General features: G+C 32.2%; 1 protein-coding gene across 2 annotated transcripts in view; it reads right to left on the bottom strand.

The window, feature by feature from the left end:
• Nucleotides 1–22,302, bottom strand: part of LOC145303576 (DNA polymerase delta subunit 2-like) — a 141,551-nt gene that overhangs the window by 26,705 nt on the left and 92,544 nt on the right. For both annotated transcript variants that reach the window (XM_080145121.1, XM_080145119.1), the window contains exons 2-4: nt 19,859–19,980; nt 9,971–10,094; nt 7,159–7,279 (exon numbers count right to left, since the gene is read on the bottom strand). In XM_080145121.1, coding sequence (XP_080001247.1) covers nt 7,159–7,279; nt 9,971–10,094; nt 19,859–19,980 — 367 coding nt within the window. The remainder of the gene's footprint in view (nt 1–7,158; nt 7,280–9,970; nt 10,095–19,858; nt 19,981–22,302) is intronic.

Here is a 22,302-nt window from a genome sequence, read left to right as displayed (position 1 = left end):
TAACAATATAATAAATTCTAAAAACGAACTGCTCTCTTTCTGTAAACGTAAGTCCAAATTTAATTATGGTAATTTTGAAATTACATAGTTATTACTTTAACCTTTCAGATAGATAAATAATTTTTCTTTAACATTATCGTTTTTTTTCTACATACTTAATACTTTATAACTTAATAATCCTTTATTTTAATTCTTTATTTCTTTTTTGCTTGTTTTTTTATTTTTATTTATTCATTTTTTTTTATCTGCAATTTCTGTTTTAGTCTTTAAACATTCCTATCGATCTAATATATCAATCTATCCACACATTCATATCCTGTATGTATATTTACTTATATTTTACTATATGCATTTACTTACATACTTACTTGCCTGCTTTATCCGGAATTTGCAGATACCAGCCATCCTCTCCCGTTAAAATTTTTTTATTATATTTTATATTTATTTATTCCATTTAGTGTCTTTTAACAACTCTTGCTGACATTTTCTTAAGTAATAACCTGTACATTTCAGTTGACCTCGTTTTTGCCCTATATTTTTCGTGCCTTTTAACATCATTTTGTCTGGGTCATTTTGACATTTGCTTTTCTATTTTCTATCTAATTCTATTACCATTTAATCTTTTTTTTTTCTCTTTTCTTCACTGATCTTTTTTATCTTTTTCTTCAATGATTTTTCTTAATTACATTTTGTCTCGGCAGCCGTGTCAAACGCATATCTTATTTTTCTTTTATTAATATTATTGGAATTTTTTTTCCACCTTTTCCTTGTACATATTTGTGAATTATTCCATGGATTTCGGCCTTTTGGATTATTTTGGACCATCTTCCAATTACGCGATTTCCTTGGATTTTACTTGTGCGAATGGAAATTTAATTAACTTTCATGGATTTATATTTTTGGATTTTACAGTCATTGGATAATTTACCTTTCACCAGACTATCCATTCACGTGAAATCACCTTTTTCTTCACCATATTCCCTCTGCTTCACTTTTTGTTATCAAGTAAGATCTTTGACTTACTTGTTTCATCAAATACTTTTGTATGCAAAATCCGATCCCGCATTTTGCTAATTCCTACCCTCTGATGAGAAGGAAAGTATTTCTTCGAAACTCTGCGGATTAAGAACTATCCATTATTAAGTGTTTCCTTTTCAGATTAAATGTTTTTAACTCTTTTTCAAAGTGTTTTTTAACATGTTTTATTCACTATTTGCACTTATTATAAGCTCTATCTCCTAGTTGGTTTTATTGAGCTTTTACATCTGGTTGAGATAACTTTATAAATATTAATTCTTTAATACTTATAATATACTTTAGTTTTACCATCTTGGTAAATTTAATTGTAATTTATATATATATATATATATATATATATATATATATATATATATATATATATATATATATATATATATATATATAGAGAGAGAGAGAGAGAGAGAGAGAGAGAGAGAGAGTATAGAGCAAAGACCCAAATACATTTACCTAATTTGCATAACAATTTAATAGTTTATAATTAGTTAATGTTTGGTGTTATTCATTTGTAATTGTATTGTGCTATTTTGATATATAGAATTATTTTATATATTCACACATGTTAAAATGGTTGGTTGGTTGGTTGTTTTTGTTTTACAGGATATCAACCTTTTTCAGGTTATTTAATGCCGAATCTAGTTATTTTGAGGAACGATTTTAATGGAGTATATATATATTTTTTTTTTTTTTAAAGTCAGATTCTATTTAACCCATAGTTGGGACCCTAACAGGTACTACCACTCCGGGTCAGAGTGGACCTGGGAGCAATGGCAATTAAAGGGTGGCTCCACACTCCCCAAGGCCCGAAAGGTGGGGCCTCACCAACGGATATAGTTTTAGGTCATATCCAGGACCACATGTTAAAATGAGATTTTATCTATCGATTTTCAGCATTTATTTCAACAACAAATATGCAAGTAGAGCTATGTACTAATTTATCAAAATATATTTATGGGAGTTAAGCTACACAGAGGCTACTGAATTTCATTTCCATAGGTAATCAGTAGGGCATTATGCATTTTAACTTACTCTCTCTCTCACACACTCAAGTTTTATGGATATTAAAAATAATTAAAGTGATGTAATAATAAAAAAATGGATAGCTTACCCAAAACATTTCTTTGAATATTATGTTCATTGTCAAGGGAGGTAATTTAAATGTAAACTATTAGCTTTAAAAATTACAACAGATTAAGTGTATTAAAGATATGTAATCTAAGTTATACAATAAACTAATACACTTTACAACAGTTGAATAAATTAGTCATTTTTTTTTAATTATACAGAATTTGGCAAAAGTCTGATTAATATATAAAAATCATTTCTTTGAATTTAGTTTCAAAGAAACACTCGTTTGTTGAAAAACTTGTTTTGCTGTAAATGATGTTTAGTTACATCAGTTTTCCAACAAGCTAAGAACACTGCCAAGGCTGCTGGAAAGGTAGGTCCTTCTTATTTGCTAGAAAACTACTCACACAGGAAAGTACTCTAAATCTTTACAAAGCCACAATTCACCCAAGCATGTAGTATTGTGGACACATCTGGGCTGGTGCATCTACCACCAGTTTTTCCCTCTTGGACAGAGTCCAAAACAGAATCTAAAATTTAATAGGTCAACCAACCTCTGTCCCATGGCCGAAATGTGCATCTGTGCCTGTTTTACAAGTATTCAACAGAATGTGCTCGGATGACCTCATAGCACGTGCCCCTTTCGGCATAAAAACTCCTGACTACCCTGATAAACATTCCACTCCCTCATTGTTGAGGTCCCTAGATGCCAAAAAGCCTTCTACTCTAATAGCTTCTCTCGAATAATAGGCTTTGTACTAACCTGCGGAAGTTTCAGACATTTCACTGCTCAATTCCTTATAGTCCCTCATTAAACATAATCCCAAATAGTAGCCCCATATCTTCCAAGTGACAATATGCCTTGTTTAGAGTGGGAGGGGAAAATAAAAGCTATTATCGCTGCCTCCCAAAAATTGATGAGGATTATCTGATTGTATGGCAGATTTCAGTAAGAGGGTAACCGATCATTATTGGAAGTTGTGTGTCAGACAGATTAAATACAAACGATATCTATTATAATAAAGTTACATTCCTGTCTGTTTGGTCAGAATTTAATCAATATGTACAAAAAGTACAGTTTCACAAAATAATTTTCATAGTGAAAACTGACTTTTATTCCAATATATATATATATATATATATATATAGCAAAAATGGTAATTAGTAAAAACCTGAAGAAAGTACTCAATACTATTGCAGAGCAAATATGTTCTTTTTTTTTATTACCGTTTTATCTGCTTAGTTACACATGTTTCAGTTACCGAATCATTAACGATCCAGTAACTTCAGACATTACAGAAATGGTCATTATGATAGGAAAAATGATATCTAATATCATTTTTCCAATCATAATGACCATTTCTGTAATGTCTGATGAAGTTACTGGATCGTTAATACAATTCGGTAACCAAAACATGTGTAACTAAGCAGATAAAACAGTAATAAAAAAAATAAAACACACACACAAATATATATATATATCCCAATTTAAAGGAAATCTACATTGAAGTAACCTCATTTGCATATTACATTAAAGAAAATCGATTTCAACAATTAGCACTATGTTATTAATGGTTATTAGTAATATAATTGTTTTAATTAATCTAAAGTTGTTTTATTTATTCTTTATCTATTCTTAACTTATATTTAATAATTATTAGCCAACATCAGTTGAGTTTAAAAAAAAAAAAAAAAAAAAAAAATGGAAGTAAACTTTAAAGCTATGAGTTATTTCCCCTGTTTGATTTTCATAGATGAAGATGGATATATTTTAGGCTTCCACTTTCAGGAAAATCATAAGTTAGAATATTCGATATATCTTAAATAGTTTGTGACTAAACCCTCAGTCTGGCAATGTTTTTTTTATTATTGCATTTTCATCCCAAATAATGCACAATGCCACTTTGATGTAGGATGCTACTATCTGGGACACAGTTGCAAAGACACCATGTAGGGAGTTTAGCAGCAAGATGAGTGTTTACATTATACTTGAATTTCTGCACATCAGTACAATCGGAGAAACAGGAACCTGGAAGTGAATTCCAAAGTCTAGCAGTTCTGGGGAAGAAACTATTAGGTATATCTGTGTAGGGGTGTGATTTTGCTGCTTGTCAGGTTTGTCGGAGGTATTTATGTCGAGGGGGCACAAGGGCTTGTAGTTCGTTGGAGCATCTACCATCAAAATACTTGTAAAACAAGTAGAGGGATGTAACATTTTGTATTGGTGAGCAAAAAGCAGAAACAAAGGAGTCAGTAGTGAAAAGGTTTTGTGAAGAATAATATCTGGTGGCAGGCGAAGAGTGTAGTAGCAGGAAAACCTGATGTTGTCTGGGATCGAATGAGGATTAACAAATGTTTCACCCTCTTATACTTTTGTCATCGAAATCAGTGCACAGGAGGAAGCTTCACATGCCTCCCAGCAGTGACTTAGTCTGTAAATAATGGCTTTATTTAAAGTTTAAATTGCAAAAGCAAATTGTCATGGTTAAATTGTGCTCTAAAAAGAATTTTTAAACTCAACCTTGTCTTATAAAAGAATCTATAGGTGATTTCATAGGCTTGGCCTTTTTTTTTTTTTTTTTACACAGACACCACCACCACCACTTATCAAGGCAAAGAAGTCACTCGAGAATAAGGGTTAAAGAGGGTACAGTAGTCAATTGGACAATATAGTAATCGTTAGTTGATATATATATATATATATATATATATATATATGTGTAATAATAATAAATAAAATACGAGCAAACAGTTAATAAAACATGTCAAAAAACACTTTGAAATGAGTTAAAAACATGTTTAATCTGAAAAGGAAACACTAGATAAGTGGATAGTCTTTAATCCGCGGAGTTTCGAAGAAATACTTTCCTTCTCATCAGAGGGTAGGAATTAGCAAAATGCGGGATCGGATTTTGCATGCAAAGTATTTGATGAAACAACAACTAAGTCAAAGATCTTACTTGATAACAAAAAAGTGAAACAGAGGGAATATGATGAAGAAAAAGGTGATTACACGTGAATGGATAGTCTGGTGGAAGATAAATAATCCAGTGACGGTAAAATCCAAATATATAACTTCAAGAAAGTTAATTGAATTTCCATTAGCACAAGTATATATATATATATATATATATATATATATATATATATGCATGCCAGTGGGATCAACCTAGGTGGTTTAAACCAGCTTCCTCCAGAGGAGGAGATTTCATAGGAATATCAAGTTCATAAGGGTTCCCCAGTTGCATGTATTATGCAACATGACATGGTCTCTAAACTTGTATTTCACACAGTCGTTGTTCAACTTCCACACCTCTCTTGAGGATATGAGGGGGCGTATATATAATATATATAATGCCCCTAACCCACTTCTCATAGCAGTAGAACAACGAAACTTGGCACAGTTATTAGTCTTTCTCTACATAGGAACCACCCATAGTTATGCATTTCTCCCATCGTATGATGCAGCTCTGGAGACTGTTTTTGTAGAACACCAGGTTGGTTCTCCAACCACAACGTGACTTCAGAAATCAAGGCTGCATCATCTGGGAAACGTTTTCTTTCAAAAACAACTTCATGGCTGGGAAGAAGTGAAAGTCAGAGGGTGCAAGGTCAGGAGAGTAGGGAGGATGGGGAAGCATTTCATAACCACACGCCCGTGCTTCTGATCTGGCGACATGCGAGTTGTGGACTGGAGCGTTGTCCTGCAGGAGGAGGTTACCTTTGCTGATCTTGCCCCATCTCTTGATTTTGATAGCTTTCATTAATTTCCTCAAAAGTGAAGCATAATAGGCTCCTGTAAATGTGGTACGCTTTGCCAGGAAATCTGTCATCACTACTCCGTCCTGGTTCCAGAAGACTGTGAGCATGACTTTGCCAGCGGAGGGCTGCACCCTTGCCTTCTTTAGAAGTGGGGAGTCCAAGTGCTTCTACTGCATTGACTGGGCTTAGTGATGGACCCAGGTGTAATCGTCCTGTGTAATCAGTCTTTTGAAAAACTTTTACTCATCTTCTTTGTACATCTCTAAATTCATACTCGAGCCCTTGACGCGTTCTCGCTTCTGGAATGGTGTGAGCAACCTGGGAATCCATCTGGCAGACACCTTATGCATATGCAAGTGGTCATGAATGATAGTTTCCACAGACCCTGTACTAATCTTGACATCTTCGGCTATTTGGCGAATAGTAACGCGCTGATCTTCCAAAATGGCAGTCTCAACTTGACGGACAGATGCCTCATCAATGGCAGAAGGGGAGGGGGGGCGACCAGGTCTGGGATCTGTTTCCACAGACTTCCGGCCATGTTTGAATTCACGATGTCAGCGTTTTACAAGGTCATATGATGGGGCATTATCAGCACAAGTCTGTGGTGTGCGTCCTTTCAAATACAAAAACCGGATCACTGCTAGACATTCAACAGGCTCCATTTCACACCGGACTCAGTTCAAACACCTGTAAAACTTCAGCTAGATCAGATAACTGGAAGTGGATCAGGGGCATTACTTATTGTACGCACCTCGTAAACTTTCTCAGTACAAAATTGCAAAACCAGTTTATGCCGCAATTGGTTCTTGAAGTATTACTTACACTCAAGAGCATTCTATCCGTTTTCTTAATCTACTCTAGTGTTTATCAGATTAATATGTAATGAGATGACTTTCCTTCTTAAAATGTATCTATTAAGTACAAGGGATGTTCCAAAAGTAACGCCTCCTGTTTTTTTTATGTCTGAATGGATCAGAGGGGATTATAAATTGCATTGTGATTAAACTGATACATTCATGACTTGAAGGTTTCATCTCTGTTGTAGATATTGACGAGTGAAACTAAGAAAGCAACCCCTCTAATATACACATGTCAGAAGCACAGATGTTCATGGAGAATGGTGATGACCATGTAGAAAAATAAATTCTGGAGCATAAAAGGTTAGTCGCTTTAATGGCACCACTCCCGTCTTTGTAGCTCATACACTTTTCCAGTAAAAAACCAAAACAAAAAGAAAATAGTAAAACATTACTGATTAAAAAAAAAAAAAAACATTTAGAACATTACCTATCGTGTTCTAAAACAGGCTGCGATATTTGGTAAGGCAATTCTTGCACACAAAAATCTTCCACATAGAATTTTCCAGGATGTTCTTCTTTCTCAAGGCCATAGACAGCAATAACAAAGCCTAAAACAGAAATTATCTATGTACAAAAATTCATTTGAACAGTAAAAAAATAAAGAATAAACAAACAAAAAAAATCATTTCAGTATAGTTACTTACATATTGGTTGGAAAAATGACGTTACTAACAATTACACATAGAAGAAAATAAAGTAAACTTTGCTTTTAGTTTTAAAATAGTTAAAAAGAAAAAAAAATTAAGCTTCTAATTTAAGCTTATGGAGAAAAATTGATTAATAATAATTATTCTAAAAAAATAAAAATTTTTTTTTTTTAGATATTTTCAGTTTATTTATTTTTTTATTTTATATTTTAAAATGTGAGATAATGTTGTATATTCATATATCTGATGCTGCTGCCAGTAATTACTGTTAATGGCATTATCTGTTTCATTAAAAGCTTGCATGTCCCCCCCCTTTCTATTCGCAAATTATCTTTCTCTTATTTTTATATTCTTCTGCTCTCTGAGCAAATAAAATAGATGATTTACACCAGCAAAAAAAAAAAGAAAAAAAAAAAAAAAAGGAATTAATCGATTATTAAATCTTAATACATTTTTTTGTGAGAAAAAAAAAAGTCTCCTGTTAAAAAAAAAATCTACTTAGTCTTCTTAGTCTTAAAATAAAAAATGGCAATGCCAGTTATTGTTTTTTTTTTCTTCTTGTTTTTCTTTATGAAGTTTTGGGTACTTATACAGAATATAGATTGCATCATATTTTGGTCATTATAAAAACTGCCAGAAGCTGCTTCATATTTTTTTGTGTGAAAATGCTTTTTTTTTTTAAAAAAAAAAAAAAAGGTGCTGAACGAAATTTTTTTTTTTTTACTGAAAACGATGGTCAATGTTTAAAACACTTGCAAACAGTTAAAATTAAGGAATAAACAAAATTATAATCAAAAACAGTCATCATATGTTAATTTTAATGGAAAAAAAGGGGGAGAGTAACTTGTGCAATTTATGGACTGTGCTGAAATTATTATTTAGAAAGCCATCCTTAGCATGGGGTGGGGGCGGTTATTCTGTACTTTCACCTAATAGTTTAATAAAAAAAAAAAATTTCATTTTATTGGCTAAACATTTCAGCACCTTCTGGTGATTTACGTAACCTGTCTGGAATGTGCTGATAATGCAGTTTGTATTCTGTAGAATTACAAAAATTTGTTAAATCTGGAGACTGGATAAAAATGATTCTTTGATACAAAAGAGGAACATGTATTTCTTTTTTTTTTTTCCAATTATGAGCACAAATGAATTATGTTACATGATTTTTTCTTTTAAACTTCAATGAAAACCAGGAAATATTTTCTAATTGTAATAGAAGAAACTATTTACACAAGCGTCAGAGCATCTTTTGTCAGGCATGAGAATTGGGGGAAAGTAAAAAAAAACTTGTGTTTGTAGCTGGATTTTTTTTTTATCTGTGGCATTAATTTGCATATGAGGGGAATAGCTGCTTTAAGAACGAATTGGGGAGGACAATCTCTGGTCCTCGCCAATCTTTCACGAAAAACACCCGTCTAGCTGAATCCACTGTGATAAATTTCCCCCACTCTATATCTGTGCCTAAATCAAAACGCGGATTCCATGAACAAAGCTTCTTTCTTAGAACTGCACGCCTGTGGAACTCGGTTCCATCTGCCGGCTTTCCACCGGACTACAACTTGGATGTCTTCAAGTCCAATGTTAACAAATTCCTAATGAACCGCCCCCTTAAGTAAACACTTCATCAAATCTCCACATTAACGTAATGTACTTTCAATAACCCTTATCCCTAAGTGGCTTCCGGGCCTTGATAAGTGGTGATCACTGTGCAAAAAAAAAATAACAAACAGTTTAGTGTTTGACAGCTGAGAGAAAACATCGAAGCTGAGATTTAAAGAGGAGTTCTGTCAGCTTCCTTTTTTTGGGATTTACACAAATTGAATTAATTTGTTAAAAAAAGACATGTCCAATGTTAATGGTTCACTAGTGGGACCTGTAAAAATGTTACCAGTTTCTTTCACTCTCTCTTCACTATCTTGACTCGTGACAAATTAACTTTTGTGAACCCTGCACATCCTCCACAATGAATCCACTTTATCTTTGAATTGGTTCAAAATATAGAAATCTACCAGGATTTTGTTAGAAAATCAGATTTAAAACCATTTAACACTACCTTGTATCCCGTCCAGACACAAGTTTTAGTCCGATCACATGTGAAGAAATTAATTGGCTACCTGTGTAAGGAGATTATTTCAGGGTGATCAAAAAAGCAGGGTAGTAAATAAGAATTATAACCTAAAAGGTAATGAGTTGTAAATCAAGAGTATGGATAGATGTGTTTCGAATGAAACTAATTGTTGGGATAATTTCAAGATTGAGATGAAAATATGTTGTATTGATTGTATTTTGAGGCAGGTATTAAAAATAATTGTTAAAGTTTGGTTACTTCACTGATTGCAAGAGAATTGAGAAAAAAAAATACACAAAAAAAAAAAAAAAAGAGATCCGAGTTCAAACGGAGCAAATATTCCATTTGCTATTTCCAGCAAATTCTGGAAACTGGCTATGTAAGTGATGCTAAAAAAATTTTGATATTCTACAAATAAATTTATTTGTAGAATGTCAAAAGCTGCGATTCTTCATTTTTGTTGCAACACTTGCCATTGGGACAAATAATAATAAAAAAAAAAACGGTCATAATAATCAACTTACCTGTGCAACAACTATGGACATCTAGTTTCCCTAGTAGTTGAATCCGTTGCAACTCGTCTTCAATAATAAGTTGATCAGAATCACTTGTAAATTTAATATTTGCAGGCTGGGGCATCAGGTTATGCTATATAAAAAATAAAAGAATTGTATATATATATATATATATATATATATCTTGTGTTTTTCACTGTAGCTTTGACACATTGAATTTTAAAAAAAATATTTACTATTAATCAAATATTCAACGTATATTCAATAGAAAAATAAAATAAAAAGGTAAACTTATGCAAATTTAAAAATTAAAAAATTCTATTTAAAAAAAGAAAAATGTCAACATGACTATTTTTAATTACTTTTTCTATAAGAAATGTCTGAAATTGTCAGACCAGATACTGTCTGCTCGTAAGAGTTCACATTTAAATTTAGCTTTATAAATACCGCCTCCTCAAATATGTTAGAATCTTAAGCAACTAGAGAGAGAGAGAGAGAGAGAGAGAAACATGGTATAGTATTTAACATCTGTTAGTATATTATGTATTACACGACTCATTTGTGGATTATTTTTTCATGAGTACACTGTTGATGAAAAGTTTTAAATACAAATGAAAACAACAACAATGTGGAGAATAGACACTTAAATAGTCTTCGGGCCTGATTGCAGTCCAACAAGTCTGTTCAAAGGAGGTGGAGGAGGGTAGTAAGAAATAATTTATACCTACAAAAAAGTGACCCTTGTGTGTATGTGAGGAACAGTCTCTACCAAACTACTCTATAAATTTTTGGTCTTAAGACTTAAAACTTGATATATAGATTTGGACCTATAGAACAAATACAATTTCGTTTTTAGCCAGTAAAAATTGAAAAATTGGAACTTGGCAGCACAAGTTGACTAAATGTATCTTCTACCTATGTGCAACTGTACATTTAACGTTAATTTTTAAAGTTTTGATATGCATATGAACTTAGCTCAGATGTTAATGAATAACGCTGGAGAGCTACATGTTTTGGTTTTGATTCTAGCTGATGGCACCAAAGTCATTTTTTTTTTTTAATTTTTAAAATCACTAGTATATATTGGGTACATAATAAACAATAGAGGATTTGCTCTATAATAATAAATACAAAATCTGTATAAATTAAAATATTATATTTAAGTGTATTTTAATGCCAGGCAATTTACTGTTGATTCCAGGTTTCTTTGTGGTCTCAGAAATGTTTTTAATTAAATTTATATAAAAACGTCTCCATGAGTAAATACAAACTTTTAACAATTTTAAAAATAAAACAATTTTATGGAGTCCATTTAATGATGAAATAACATAATTCAATTATAAATTACTTTGGTTTCGATCAAACCTACAGAGAACAGGCTTGGTCTGCTTGATGACCTAAACTTACACATTGTTGGCAAAATTCAATCTCTGGTCAACATCCTGGGAAGTGGTAACAGGTGTAAAAAATGGAAATGCTGTGTATACCAAAGTTAAATCTAAATTTTAATATTCTGAATTATTTTTCTCCCAGCCCTTTAACAGAGTAAGACCTTGTAAATAGAGTTAGTTGTAAATAAAGTCATAATTCCACATTCATTTTTTTTTTTTTTTACTATTGGGCCACTAATTATCAAATCAATAGCCACTATAATATTAAGGTTAAACGGAGGGGATAGAATGAAGGTCAGCTGAAAAATGAGGAACATTCAATGGTATGCACAAAGTTTGATTACATATGGAGTAGTTTATGGTCAGTATTTGTCGACATTGGATTTGAAGACATCTATGTTGTAATCTGCAGGGTAGCAGTTATGGGGTAACGGGAACTCTGTCCATAGACATTCCACTTGAAACAAGCCACAAGGAAGAAAGGAGTTTTTTTTTGGAGTGGTTAATAGATGAGTTCTTAGTGTGGATGTCTTACAAGGAGGAACGAGAGATTGGAGTTCAGTTGAGAACATTCTGATAGAAAATCAAGTTTAATTAGTTATGGGACAATTTATGACATCTTTGTTGACATTGGATTTGAAGAACACTATGTTGTAATCTGAAAGGAAGCAGTCCTGCAGTAATGTTTTCGATAGACAGGAATCCCTTGTAAAGAAGCTCTGCACATGAAAGTTGCATCTAAGCACGTGAAGAAAAAATCTTGTTCCATTGTGGTAAATAGATGAATTCTTGGTGTGGACGTCTTTGGAGTTCAGTTGAGCATTTTATGGTAGAGAAAATAATGAAATGATGTATTATCCAGTGCAGATATGTCCTGCTTCCCTGACTGTATTAACCTGCAAAATTTTAAATGTACTGTGATTAGACATCTTGCTGCTCAACTCCCCACAAAACCGTTATACAGGATCCCAAATAGTAACCTCTTATTTCCAAATGGCAATATGCCTTGTTTAAGGTGAAAATGTATTAAAAAGTCCAAACAAAATTTTAATTTCAAACAATATAAAAAAATAAAAGACAATACCAGAAAAAAAAAAAAAAAAAAAAAAATTGAACACCGGACATAATGATTGGTTCTTTTATCTCAATCAACTTTCTAATCTTTATTCTTGCATTTCATCGCTTTTTGATAGCTCCTCTCATAAACACATTTTGCACTATTACTCCATGTTAATATCTTCTAGTCCCTACAAATTCAAAAAGGTACCTGTACACCACTCCCTCCCCAATATAAGCTTTAATTTTCAATATGATTTGGAACAGGACTGTGTAGCATATCTAAATATTTTGTAACAATTTGTTTTATATGTTTCAGGTAACTGTCGTGGTAAAATATCCAACCAAAGAGAGCTACTGTGCACTGTTTTATATCATGAATACTGTGTTTTATCCAAAGTATCCTGTACTCCCCTGGTTCGGAAGCAAAACACTTTACAAAACAATGTACCAACCACTTTATTTAATTGTATACAAGCTGTGGAGTGGGAACACAAAACCTTAAGTTGACCTATATTATTATAACTGGTGTATAATCAAACAATAAACAAGATCAATATTTTACTGGAGTCAACAATAGTGACTAATTGTTTCTGGGGTGGATTCTAAAGTCTTGAGTGTAGGGAAGGTAGTTCTTGGTCCGTGTACTGCAGTAACTTTCTTCCATTCATATCATGTAACCAAATAATTATGGTTTGGTATCATCTAACTATAAAACAGTGTTCTAATAAGTGATGGGACGATTCTGATATTTTTCCTAAATTCTGATACAATTACTGATTCTGTTTAAAATTCCGATTCTGACACAATTACTGATACAAATCTCTAAATATTTAGCTGTAGAGTATTTTTTGTAATTTTTTTTTTTCGAGTACTTGTGCAGATTTGGAACCAGACATATTTAAGTGTCCGTTCGGCTTTACCCGGAACATGATGTCAACTACCAAATTATGCCGATTGTCGCCGATAATCAAATCTTAACAATTGTACAAAAAAAGACGATCTACCATAATTTTGTTTTATTATTCATTTCCCATTACATGGAAAACATTTTTTTGCATGCGGAGTGGGTGGGAACTTACTATACCAATTTTTTAATTTTTTTTTTATTTTTCAAAGATGTTTAGCAAAATGATTTTTTTTTTAAATTATATTCTTTTTAGTCTTTCAAAGATTTAAAAAAGCAAAAAAAAAAAAAAAAAAGTTTATTTTAGAGCATTTTTTTTGTTGTTTTGTTCACAATTGTTTTTTTTTTTTTAAATTTTTTTTCAAAGGAAATTGTAACAAACGGTTTTAAAAAAGGTTCAATTGCTAAATTTTTTTTCTTTTTTGGTCAAAGAAAATTTTAAGAAAAGGTCACATCTGTCGCTTATGGAGCCTATCTTTGCAATGATGCATCTAACGCCAACTGTAATGCAATTCTTTTGGGGATCCGATTAATTTCTTATTTTGATAAAAAAAAAACAAAAAACAAAAAAAACTACTACTTCTTTGGGCATCTAGTTGTTTGTCTAACATTAATTTCATAGTCTCCATGCTTTCTATGTAACTAGCTTTTTTTGTGTTTCTTTCTTCTCTTCCAATATTTATCCAAAAATTGCCTGTTGCCACACATTGTGATCGGTGTCTTATGTCAATTTACAGGCAAACCTGAGCAGCCAATGTCTTGTTCTGGGCAAAGCCAAGCGGATGCTTAGATACATCTGGTTCAAAATCTGCACAAGTACCATTTTTTGGATTATGTTGCAATCTGCAGGGTAGCAGTTATGGGGTAACGGGAACTCTGTCCATGGACATTCCACTTGAAACAAGCCACATGGAAGAAAGAGAAGTTTTCTTTTTGCTGTGGTTAATAGACGAGTTCTTAGTGTGGATGTCTTACAAGGAGGAACCAGAGATTGGAGTTCATATATATTTTATAACCGAACTTTTTGGAATCTAATTATGAATAAATCTCTTTTCAGAAACCCAAAAGCAGAAGCATGAACAGTTAAAATCACACAAAAAGTGTAAATTGTCCCGGGCACGACGTTAAACTACGACCATTTCTGCCTTACTAACCAAATTAACCAATTAATACCTAACATAATGTTTCCAGTTTTTGTTACAAAAAAAAAAAAAAACACTTGTTAAAACCCTTTTGTAAACCTCCTATTTTGTCGAATAGTTCTTTTTGTATCTTTTTTTTTGGCAAACATTTGTTAAAACAAAACAAAAATGTATATTTGTGAATTTTTGTGCATATGTTTATATGTATTTGAAAAGTATTCTATTTGTAGGTTTATATATATTTAAAAAGTGTTTATTTTTATATGTATAAAAAAAAAAAAAAAAAGGCTTCTTTTGCACACATTATACCAATATATTAATTCTTTTTGACCGATGAGAATAAAGACATAAAATTCCCATAAAACCAGAAGAAAAAAAAAAACAAAACAATTATTTTATTGGTTTATTTTTCTTTGTTCATTTTTCTTTCCTTTTCTCAAGTGAAACCAAAATTGAATCCGAAAGGATTTTTCCATTATATTAAAAAAGGGGGTGTGTAAAATGTTTTTGACTTGTGATGGGGGGGGTATGAGATGAATGGATTCGCCAATCATTTTTATAACCACCGGCTGTGCTAAACAACCAATCAAAACGTTGCAAAATTATTATAAAAATAGTTGAATTTTGGATTCAATCAGTTCGTCATTTGCTACATCATGGACCGCATTTAATTCTTCGCTGCCATCTTGGTTACTGATCTGAACTACGCCGCCATATTTGTTCAACATAATATCTCAGAACTTAAGAGGTTACCTACGTAACAGACCGCATTTGATTCTTGGTCGCCATCTTGATTACTGATCTGAACTACGGTGCCATCTGTGTTCAACACAATGTCTCAAAACTTAACACAAACAATACTAATACTTCAGTCAGTGGTTGCTGACTGATGCAATTATTCACTTAATTAAATCGACAGCACTTTATGCTCACGATAGCCCACCACTAATCACAAAGGTTTTATCTCACATGACTCAAATTAACTGATGAAGGATAATCATTTGAAATTTTTTAAAAAGCATCTACTGCTTTTTAAAAATTTTGGAATCTATTTTTTTTTTTTTTAAGTGCTTGACTGAGCTTCAATCTATGGTTCCTTCCCCTAAAAACATTAATAAAAAAAACCTTGTTTACATAGTTTTAAATCACAGTTAATAATTTTCCTTTCTACCTAAAACTAGACAAGACTTCCATGAACAAAGTTTCTTTCCTAGAGCTGTCGATCTAGCAATACACATGAAAAAATTGAAATAGTTTAAAATATTTCAATATTGGTATCTATAGAAAGAGCTTGATGAGCTAAGAAACAATCTTTTTAAATTTTTTAAATCCAATTAAAATTAAGGAAGATATGACTATTTTTGTGTTTGGATGTCACATTTTTTACATTACTTTTTCAGTAAAAATGCTATATCTTTATTAAAACAGAAGATTAAGCAATGAAATTTACCATATAAGTGTATTTTTGTGCCAGGAATTAGAAAATCTACAAAAATTAATGGTTTCCAAATAATCTGCAGTAAATACATATAAATATGCTGCAATTCCTTAAAAATGCCATGTATTCATTAAAAGGAAAGAAGTGAAAGAACTCAAAGCTGAATTGTAATGCATTCTATGTACAAATAACTGAAATCGAAATCTAGGACTGTTTAAAAATGAATATATTGCAATATTTCTTTGGTATTATTGTAGATTAATACCTTCCGTGAACCCCCACCCTATCTGACCAAATCTCCAAAATATGCGATTTTACCTTTGTAGGCAAATTACGTGTGAATACCTTAAAAAAAACTTTAATGAAAGATGAACAAGTATTATTTCAGAATTTAATGTAAAATGATTCCTCATTTTGAGCCATTCTAGTGTTTTAGGGCAGTTAACCATTTTTTTTTTTCTATTGGAGATAAATCCTGTGCGCCTTTTGTTTTTCTTTTTCTAAAGATGATTATGTGTGGTTTTAAGAGAGTCTTTGTGCAATTATGATATTAATGGGGAGGTTGTCACTCTGACTTTGGGTTAATCGTAGAGCTAAGGAAAATTATGTGTGAACACCCTGAAGACTCGATAGAAAAAAAAAAATAAAAAAAATGATAATTTTAGAATTAAGTTTCACATAGATTTAATTTAAAATAATTCACTATTTCGAGACCATTATAGCGTTAGGACAGACTAAATAATTTTTTTATGGGTAGTAAATGGTTCACTTTTCTTTAAGGAAGGATTTTTTTATTTTTTTTTATTTTTTAGACACTTATATGTAGCTTACCAAGGAACTTTATTTGGTGAGGAGCTTGTCACTTAGACTTAGCATTATTGTTAGGGCTAAAGAAGGTTTTAAGAAAAGGAGGCCTTCCACTCGTACCTAGGGTTAGAAGAAGGATTAAGGGTGTTTTTTTTTGTTTTTTTTTTAAGGCGTTTGACCCCCATATTTACGGTTAGTAGGTCATAATTATTGGCTTTTGAAAATATTATGCCTTAGATTGTAGACATCAAATTACTTTTAAATATGAAATTTATTTTTATTTGTCATAATTCTTAAGGGGTATGAAACTTAAGAATTACGACAAATAGACAAAAATAAATTTCATTTAAAACAAGTGACGTCACTAACAGAAAACATGACGCTTGGAAAACTTAAGTATTTTTGCCCACTTATTTAAATATCAAAACACATTTTTTGCTAAAGTTAACAAATCGTTCACAAATTTATGACAAATTTGGTTTTTGTTTTCAATTACATTTCTTGTCCGAGTGGCACATTATTTCGTTAAACTTTCCAGTTGAAGACGTTTTTTTTTTTTTTAATTTTATTTCTCTAGCTGGACTTTGGACCAAGATCACAGTGTAGTATTCTGATGCTACACTTCACCTTTTCTGTCCTCTGTCAGTGAAGGAAAAATCCTTCATGACTGAGACAATCTTTATCTTTGTTTCTATCCAGATTGACCCTTTTTGGGAAGCTGGATTTTCCTCACATTAACTGACCTTGTGTCTAACTGTCCTTGTGGGGAGGCAAGTAAATAGGAACTTAACTAGAAACTGAGCACCTCTTACAAATATTTAAATATTGATTTTGTATTTTTATATATATATATATATATATATATAATTGGGTAGATTAGTGTCCATTCGATTATAATCTGCTGAAAAAAATTGTAAAAAAAAAGATGAAAAAAATATATTGGGAGTGGGGGGGGGTACTGCTTGCTGAGGAGTTTGGTAGAGTCTGCAAAGGTCAACTCTTTGAACTTTGACCCCTCGGCAGCCAAATTTTCACCTAAAAACCGATTAAAAAACTTGCTGTATGTCTGAATTCCCTTTATGTAAAATTTCGAAAGTTTAGACCCAAAATTGGCTGAATAGTTTGCTGGAGACCACAAAGATCAAATCTTTTGAACTTTAACCTCTTGGCAGCAAAATTCTCGGCCAAAAGCTGATTAAAAAGCTTGCCCTATGTCTGAATACACTTTATATAAAATTTCAAATTTTTAGACCAAAAATTAACTGAGTAATTTGATAGAGACCACAGAGGTCAATTTTATTTTAACTTTGACCTCAATTTTGACCCCATAACATTTGTTTTGAGCTCAAATCAAATTAAAAAGTTTGATTCATATCCAAGTAACCTACATCTAAAATTTCAAGTGTTTAGACCCAAAATTAGTGGAGAAGTTTGGTGGAGTTTTCAAAGGTCAAATTGTTAAACTCTGACCCCTTGACAGCCCCAAATTTTTTCCCCAAATCTCAATACCCCTTATGTCAAATCTCGAGTCTGTAGACTGAAAAGTGACAGAGTAGTTTGGTAGAGAAATGCACACACACAATTTCACTTTTATAGATATATAGATATGACTTTTAGCTGAACACACAGACAGCTGAGATTTATATTATAGAAATACCCCCCCCACCTCGAAAGCTGTTCTTAATATAGGTAGGTTGGGGGGGGGGGTTATTCTACGCTGGGGCACATAGTAATTAGTTCTTTCTGGAAGTAATCATTATCTAATTTGATTTTTTTTTATTATTTATTTCATGCTTCGGTCATAGTTTAAAATACTGATTTCTCCCTCGGACGGCGTCTTATTTTCGGCGATAAACTGCAGTAGTACCTTAAATTTAGGTCTTCTAAATAATAACAAAAATCAAATGGATACTTTATTTTCGTAAGTTAGTTGACGAACGATTTGTTAACAGATTTTTTGTGCACATCTTGCACACAAAAATTCTTATGTTTACATGCGGTTTTCGCTACTTTTATCAATTCGTGCATAAAAAGTTTTTCTCCAATTCTTTTCAAATTTTAGGACAAAAGAAATTAATATATATATTTGAACAGTTTCTATCTTTATCTTTGTACTACAAAGCGTCAACTTTTGAGATATTCTAACTTTTGACCGGAAAGATGTAGCAAAAACAATTCTTTTCTCTAATTAGCTAAAACAATTAGAAACGTTGATGTGTACAACTCCTTCGAGTATTTATGTGGACACACCCCGACCGCTTATTCAAAAAAAATAATCTATCACGAGTGGGCATGCTATGCTGGCATGTTTTGTAGTTTATAGTCGATTTAAAAAGTGATTTCTTTGACTATACAAATCGCAAAAATATTAAAATACCATTTTAAAGTAAATTTTATTGTGAATCCAGTTATATAAGTTTTATTTTGATGGACGTAGGAAAAATGTACTTATTACTGATTTAAAGACCGAGTGTCAAATTAAGTAGCAGTGTGTGCCTTGTCCAGCGCTGAACGTTATGGTGTCTGCTATTGCTAATCACATTACTGCCATTGGCATTCACCCTATGCAGATTAAACCGGCTTCTTCTGGAGGAGGAAGTTTCAAGGGAAATTTAAGTTCACAAGTGGTCCCCACTCGTATGCATATTCTGGTTAAAGCTTTTGCGGGAAGGTGTCGACATCGTCCCACATACAGCGCCCAGTATTTCCAAATGGTCACCTATCTGTGTTAGCTGTTAGAATGAATCATATGAACAGTCACAGTTGCACTCCTGCTTCATATTTGCATATTTTAAACATTATAAACTGGTTTTGATCTAATCAATAATCATAATTAATTTTAATACCACAAGATGGCATTACATTTGAAAAAGAATTTTTCACTTGTTTGAAGTTTGCATTTCTAGTTATACACTGAAAATTATTTTCTGGGTCAATATCACAGAAAACAGAAAATTTTCCAACAAATTGAAGAATCATGATTTCTTGACCAATCGAGCTATAACAAAAAAAAAAAAAAAAAAAAAAAAAAAAAAAGTATCATTGTTTATGTTATGTTATGTGTCGATGTGATCACACTGAAAGTGTTTAGATTTTGGTTTGTGATATTAAACCGATGAGGAGAACAAAAGAGGTGGAAAGGGGAGATAATCCTACCTCTTCACTAATTTCTTTCAAGACGCTTGGTTGAAGTTCCATCTGTTTGAAAAGTGTTCCTATGACAGCACATTTCTCATCTGTATTAATTTCATGTAATTTGTGAATCTTCACATCTTTTCCTGCAAAAGGAAAATTATTTTTTTTTAAATTACAAATGAATAAATAAAATATTTCTATAATCAGTGATTTTCATAAGTTTTTAATATAGTGGGTCCCAAGCAGTTTTATCTTTTATTGCCAATTGCCTATTCATAGTCTTGGATCAAAGTGTAATATTTGTTGTTTCCGATCAGAGGGATTTAGTTTGTTTTATGGCATATCAAACCTTTTTAGGTAATTTAATGCTAAATCTAGCCGTTTTGGTATAAGTTTTTTTTATGTTTCAAGTTTTTTTTTTTTTTTTTATATCTTAAATTTATTCATGGCATTTAGTCTGGCTATTTTGTAGAGCAAAATTGTTTTTGTTTTAAGCTTTACAGAACATGATTGAATTTTGCAAAGGGAGAGGTAAAATACGACAATGTTTGGTATATTTTCGGTCATGAAGCTGGTATCTTCAGACAGCCTTTTTGACAGTTTTTATTTTTGTTCTATCCTGAGTGACCCTTTTACTTTTCTCCATATTAAAAATAGAGATTGTGTCTAATTGTAACCTGGTAGAAAGGTAAATAAATAGGCACTACATATGCATAAAAGCTATCTGCTTTAATGACTGTATTTATTGCTGAAATGTTGAAAGAGTCTAGGATGTTGCGAGTCCTGGTCGATGAGAGTTTTTGATTTTCACAGATCATTTCTGTCTGCATCGCATCCGGTCAGTGCCATAGCAACCCTTCCTGCCGAATGTAGTGATCTGAGCCAGGTGCCACATCACCTCCCTCCAGCAGGCTCTTCTCACAAGATGTCTTTGTTGGGCTGGTCACGCCCTCTGCTGTCAATGAGGCGATCTTAGAGAAGCCATTGATCTGCTTCCTCATCAGAATTGGATGCGGCAGCCAGCTTAAAACGTGGCTCAGAATGGTTAAACAAAATACCAAACTGATTCTGGATCCGACAATTTATGGTGTTCACCATTGGAACTGTGACTAGCTGTTGTTAAGTATCAGTGGTGGCGCTGGGCTTGGTCAGCTTTCATGCGAGATGTGGTAAATTGGAAGGAACTAGCATAATTGATTCGGGGTGAATGCCACTTCAAGACAAGTTTAGGATGGATGATGAGCATGTTTGTAAGACAAACATGCTCATCAAAAATAGCAATATTCCATCTGACTAGGAGGACAATTTTAATTTGAATGGGGGAGGGGGACTGTAAACGGTTCTTCTGCTTGATTATTGTCGGCGCATTACTTATGGAAAAACAGTACTTCATGGGGAACGTGGACCCTGCGTAAACATTTTTTGGTGGATGTACACGAGTGAGACCCTCATTGGCAAATATGCACTGGCTACAATGTTGTACGCAGTGCGTTCCAGGGAGCGTTTTTCAGATTATTTTGTTATTAATTTTTTTTTTTGCCGGATTTAAGCAAACAAAATGAAAACAATAACAAACAAAAAAATTTGGTGCTTATGCACTTATGTTACCGTGATTTTTTTATGGTTTAAAGAACCTTCCCCAATGTTTGAACGACATTGAAATGAAAACTCGGTTTGACAATCATCTTCATTCAGCGACAGGTAGGTATACAATAAAGGTTTTTCTTTATTTTGGTTTATCACCAAGTGCTAATCTGGATTTGTGCCAATTTTCCTGTTAATAATTACCTATGACTATTACAAAAACATTATATATATATATATATATATATATATATATATATATATATATATATATATATGTATATAAATGAAATACAAATAAAATAAAAACAAAATAAAAGTATGAATCAAATTTACTCAAAGAAATAAAAAAAAATAAAAACATGTTCGATAAAATAGTGTCTGAGATATACACAAAGAAAGTGAAAGAACACCTTTCACGCATTTCAAGTAGCAGTCATAAAAAAAAAAAAAAAAAAGAAGAAAGTTTACGCAGGGTCCAAGTTCCCCGTGAAGTGCCAAACGGTTAATTAAATTGCATAAGCACCTGTTAAAAACTATACAAGTTCTTTAAATAACTGAATACCCCCCTCCAAAATGAAAAAAGAATGAAAAACAAAAGTATGTTTTTGTAAAACGCTTGTGAAAACTGACAGCATTATTAGCGTCCTAAATTAGGAGATGAAAAAAAAAAAAAATGAACGAATCTCGTAGTAAAAGAGAGTTGCCTCCCTCAGAACAATGACAAATTGTAAAACAGCACCCATAGAACTAAGATGAAAAAAAAAAAATAAATAAAATAAAAAATAAAATCACCCAATTTGATTAAGTAATTTTTTTTTTATTCAAGAAAAATCAAATTTACGACTATGCAAGTTGAAGTGTTTTCATTGGCCATGATG

Source organism: Euprymna scolopes, chromosome 19 (assembly GCF_053919585.1).
Source record: "Euprymna scolopes isolate OS-2025 chromosome 19, ASM5391958v1, whole genome shotgun sequence".
Lineage (NCBI taxonomy): Eukaryota > Metazoa > Mollusca > Cephalopoda > Sepiida > Sepiolidae > Euprymna > Euprymna scolopes.
The sequence above is the reverse complement of the archived record's forward strand: the minus strand, read 5'-3'. Positions and strand labels throughout refer to the sequence as shown.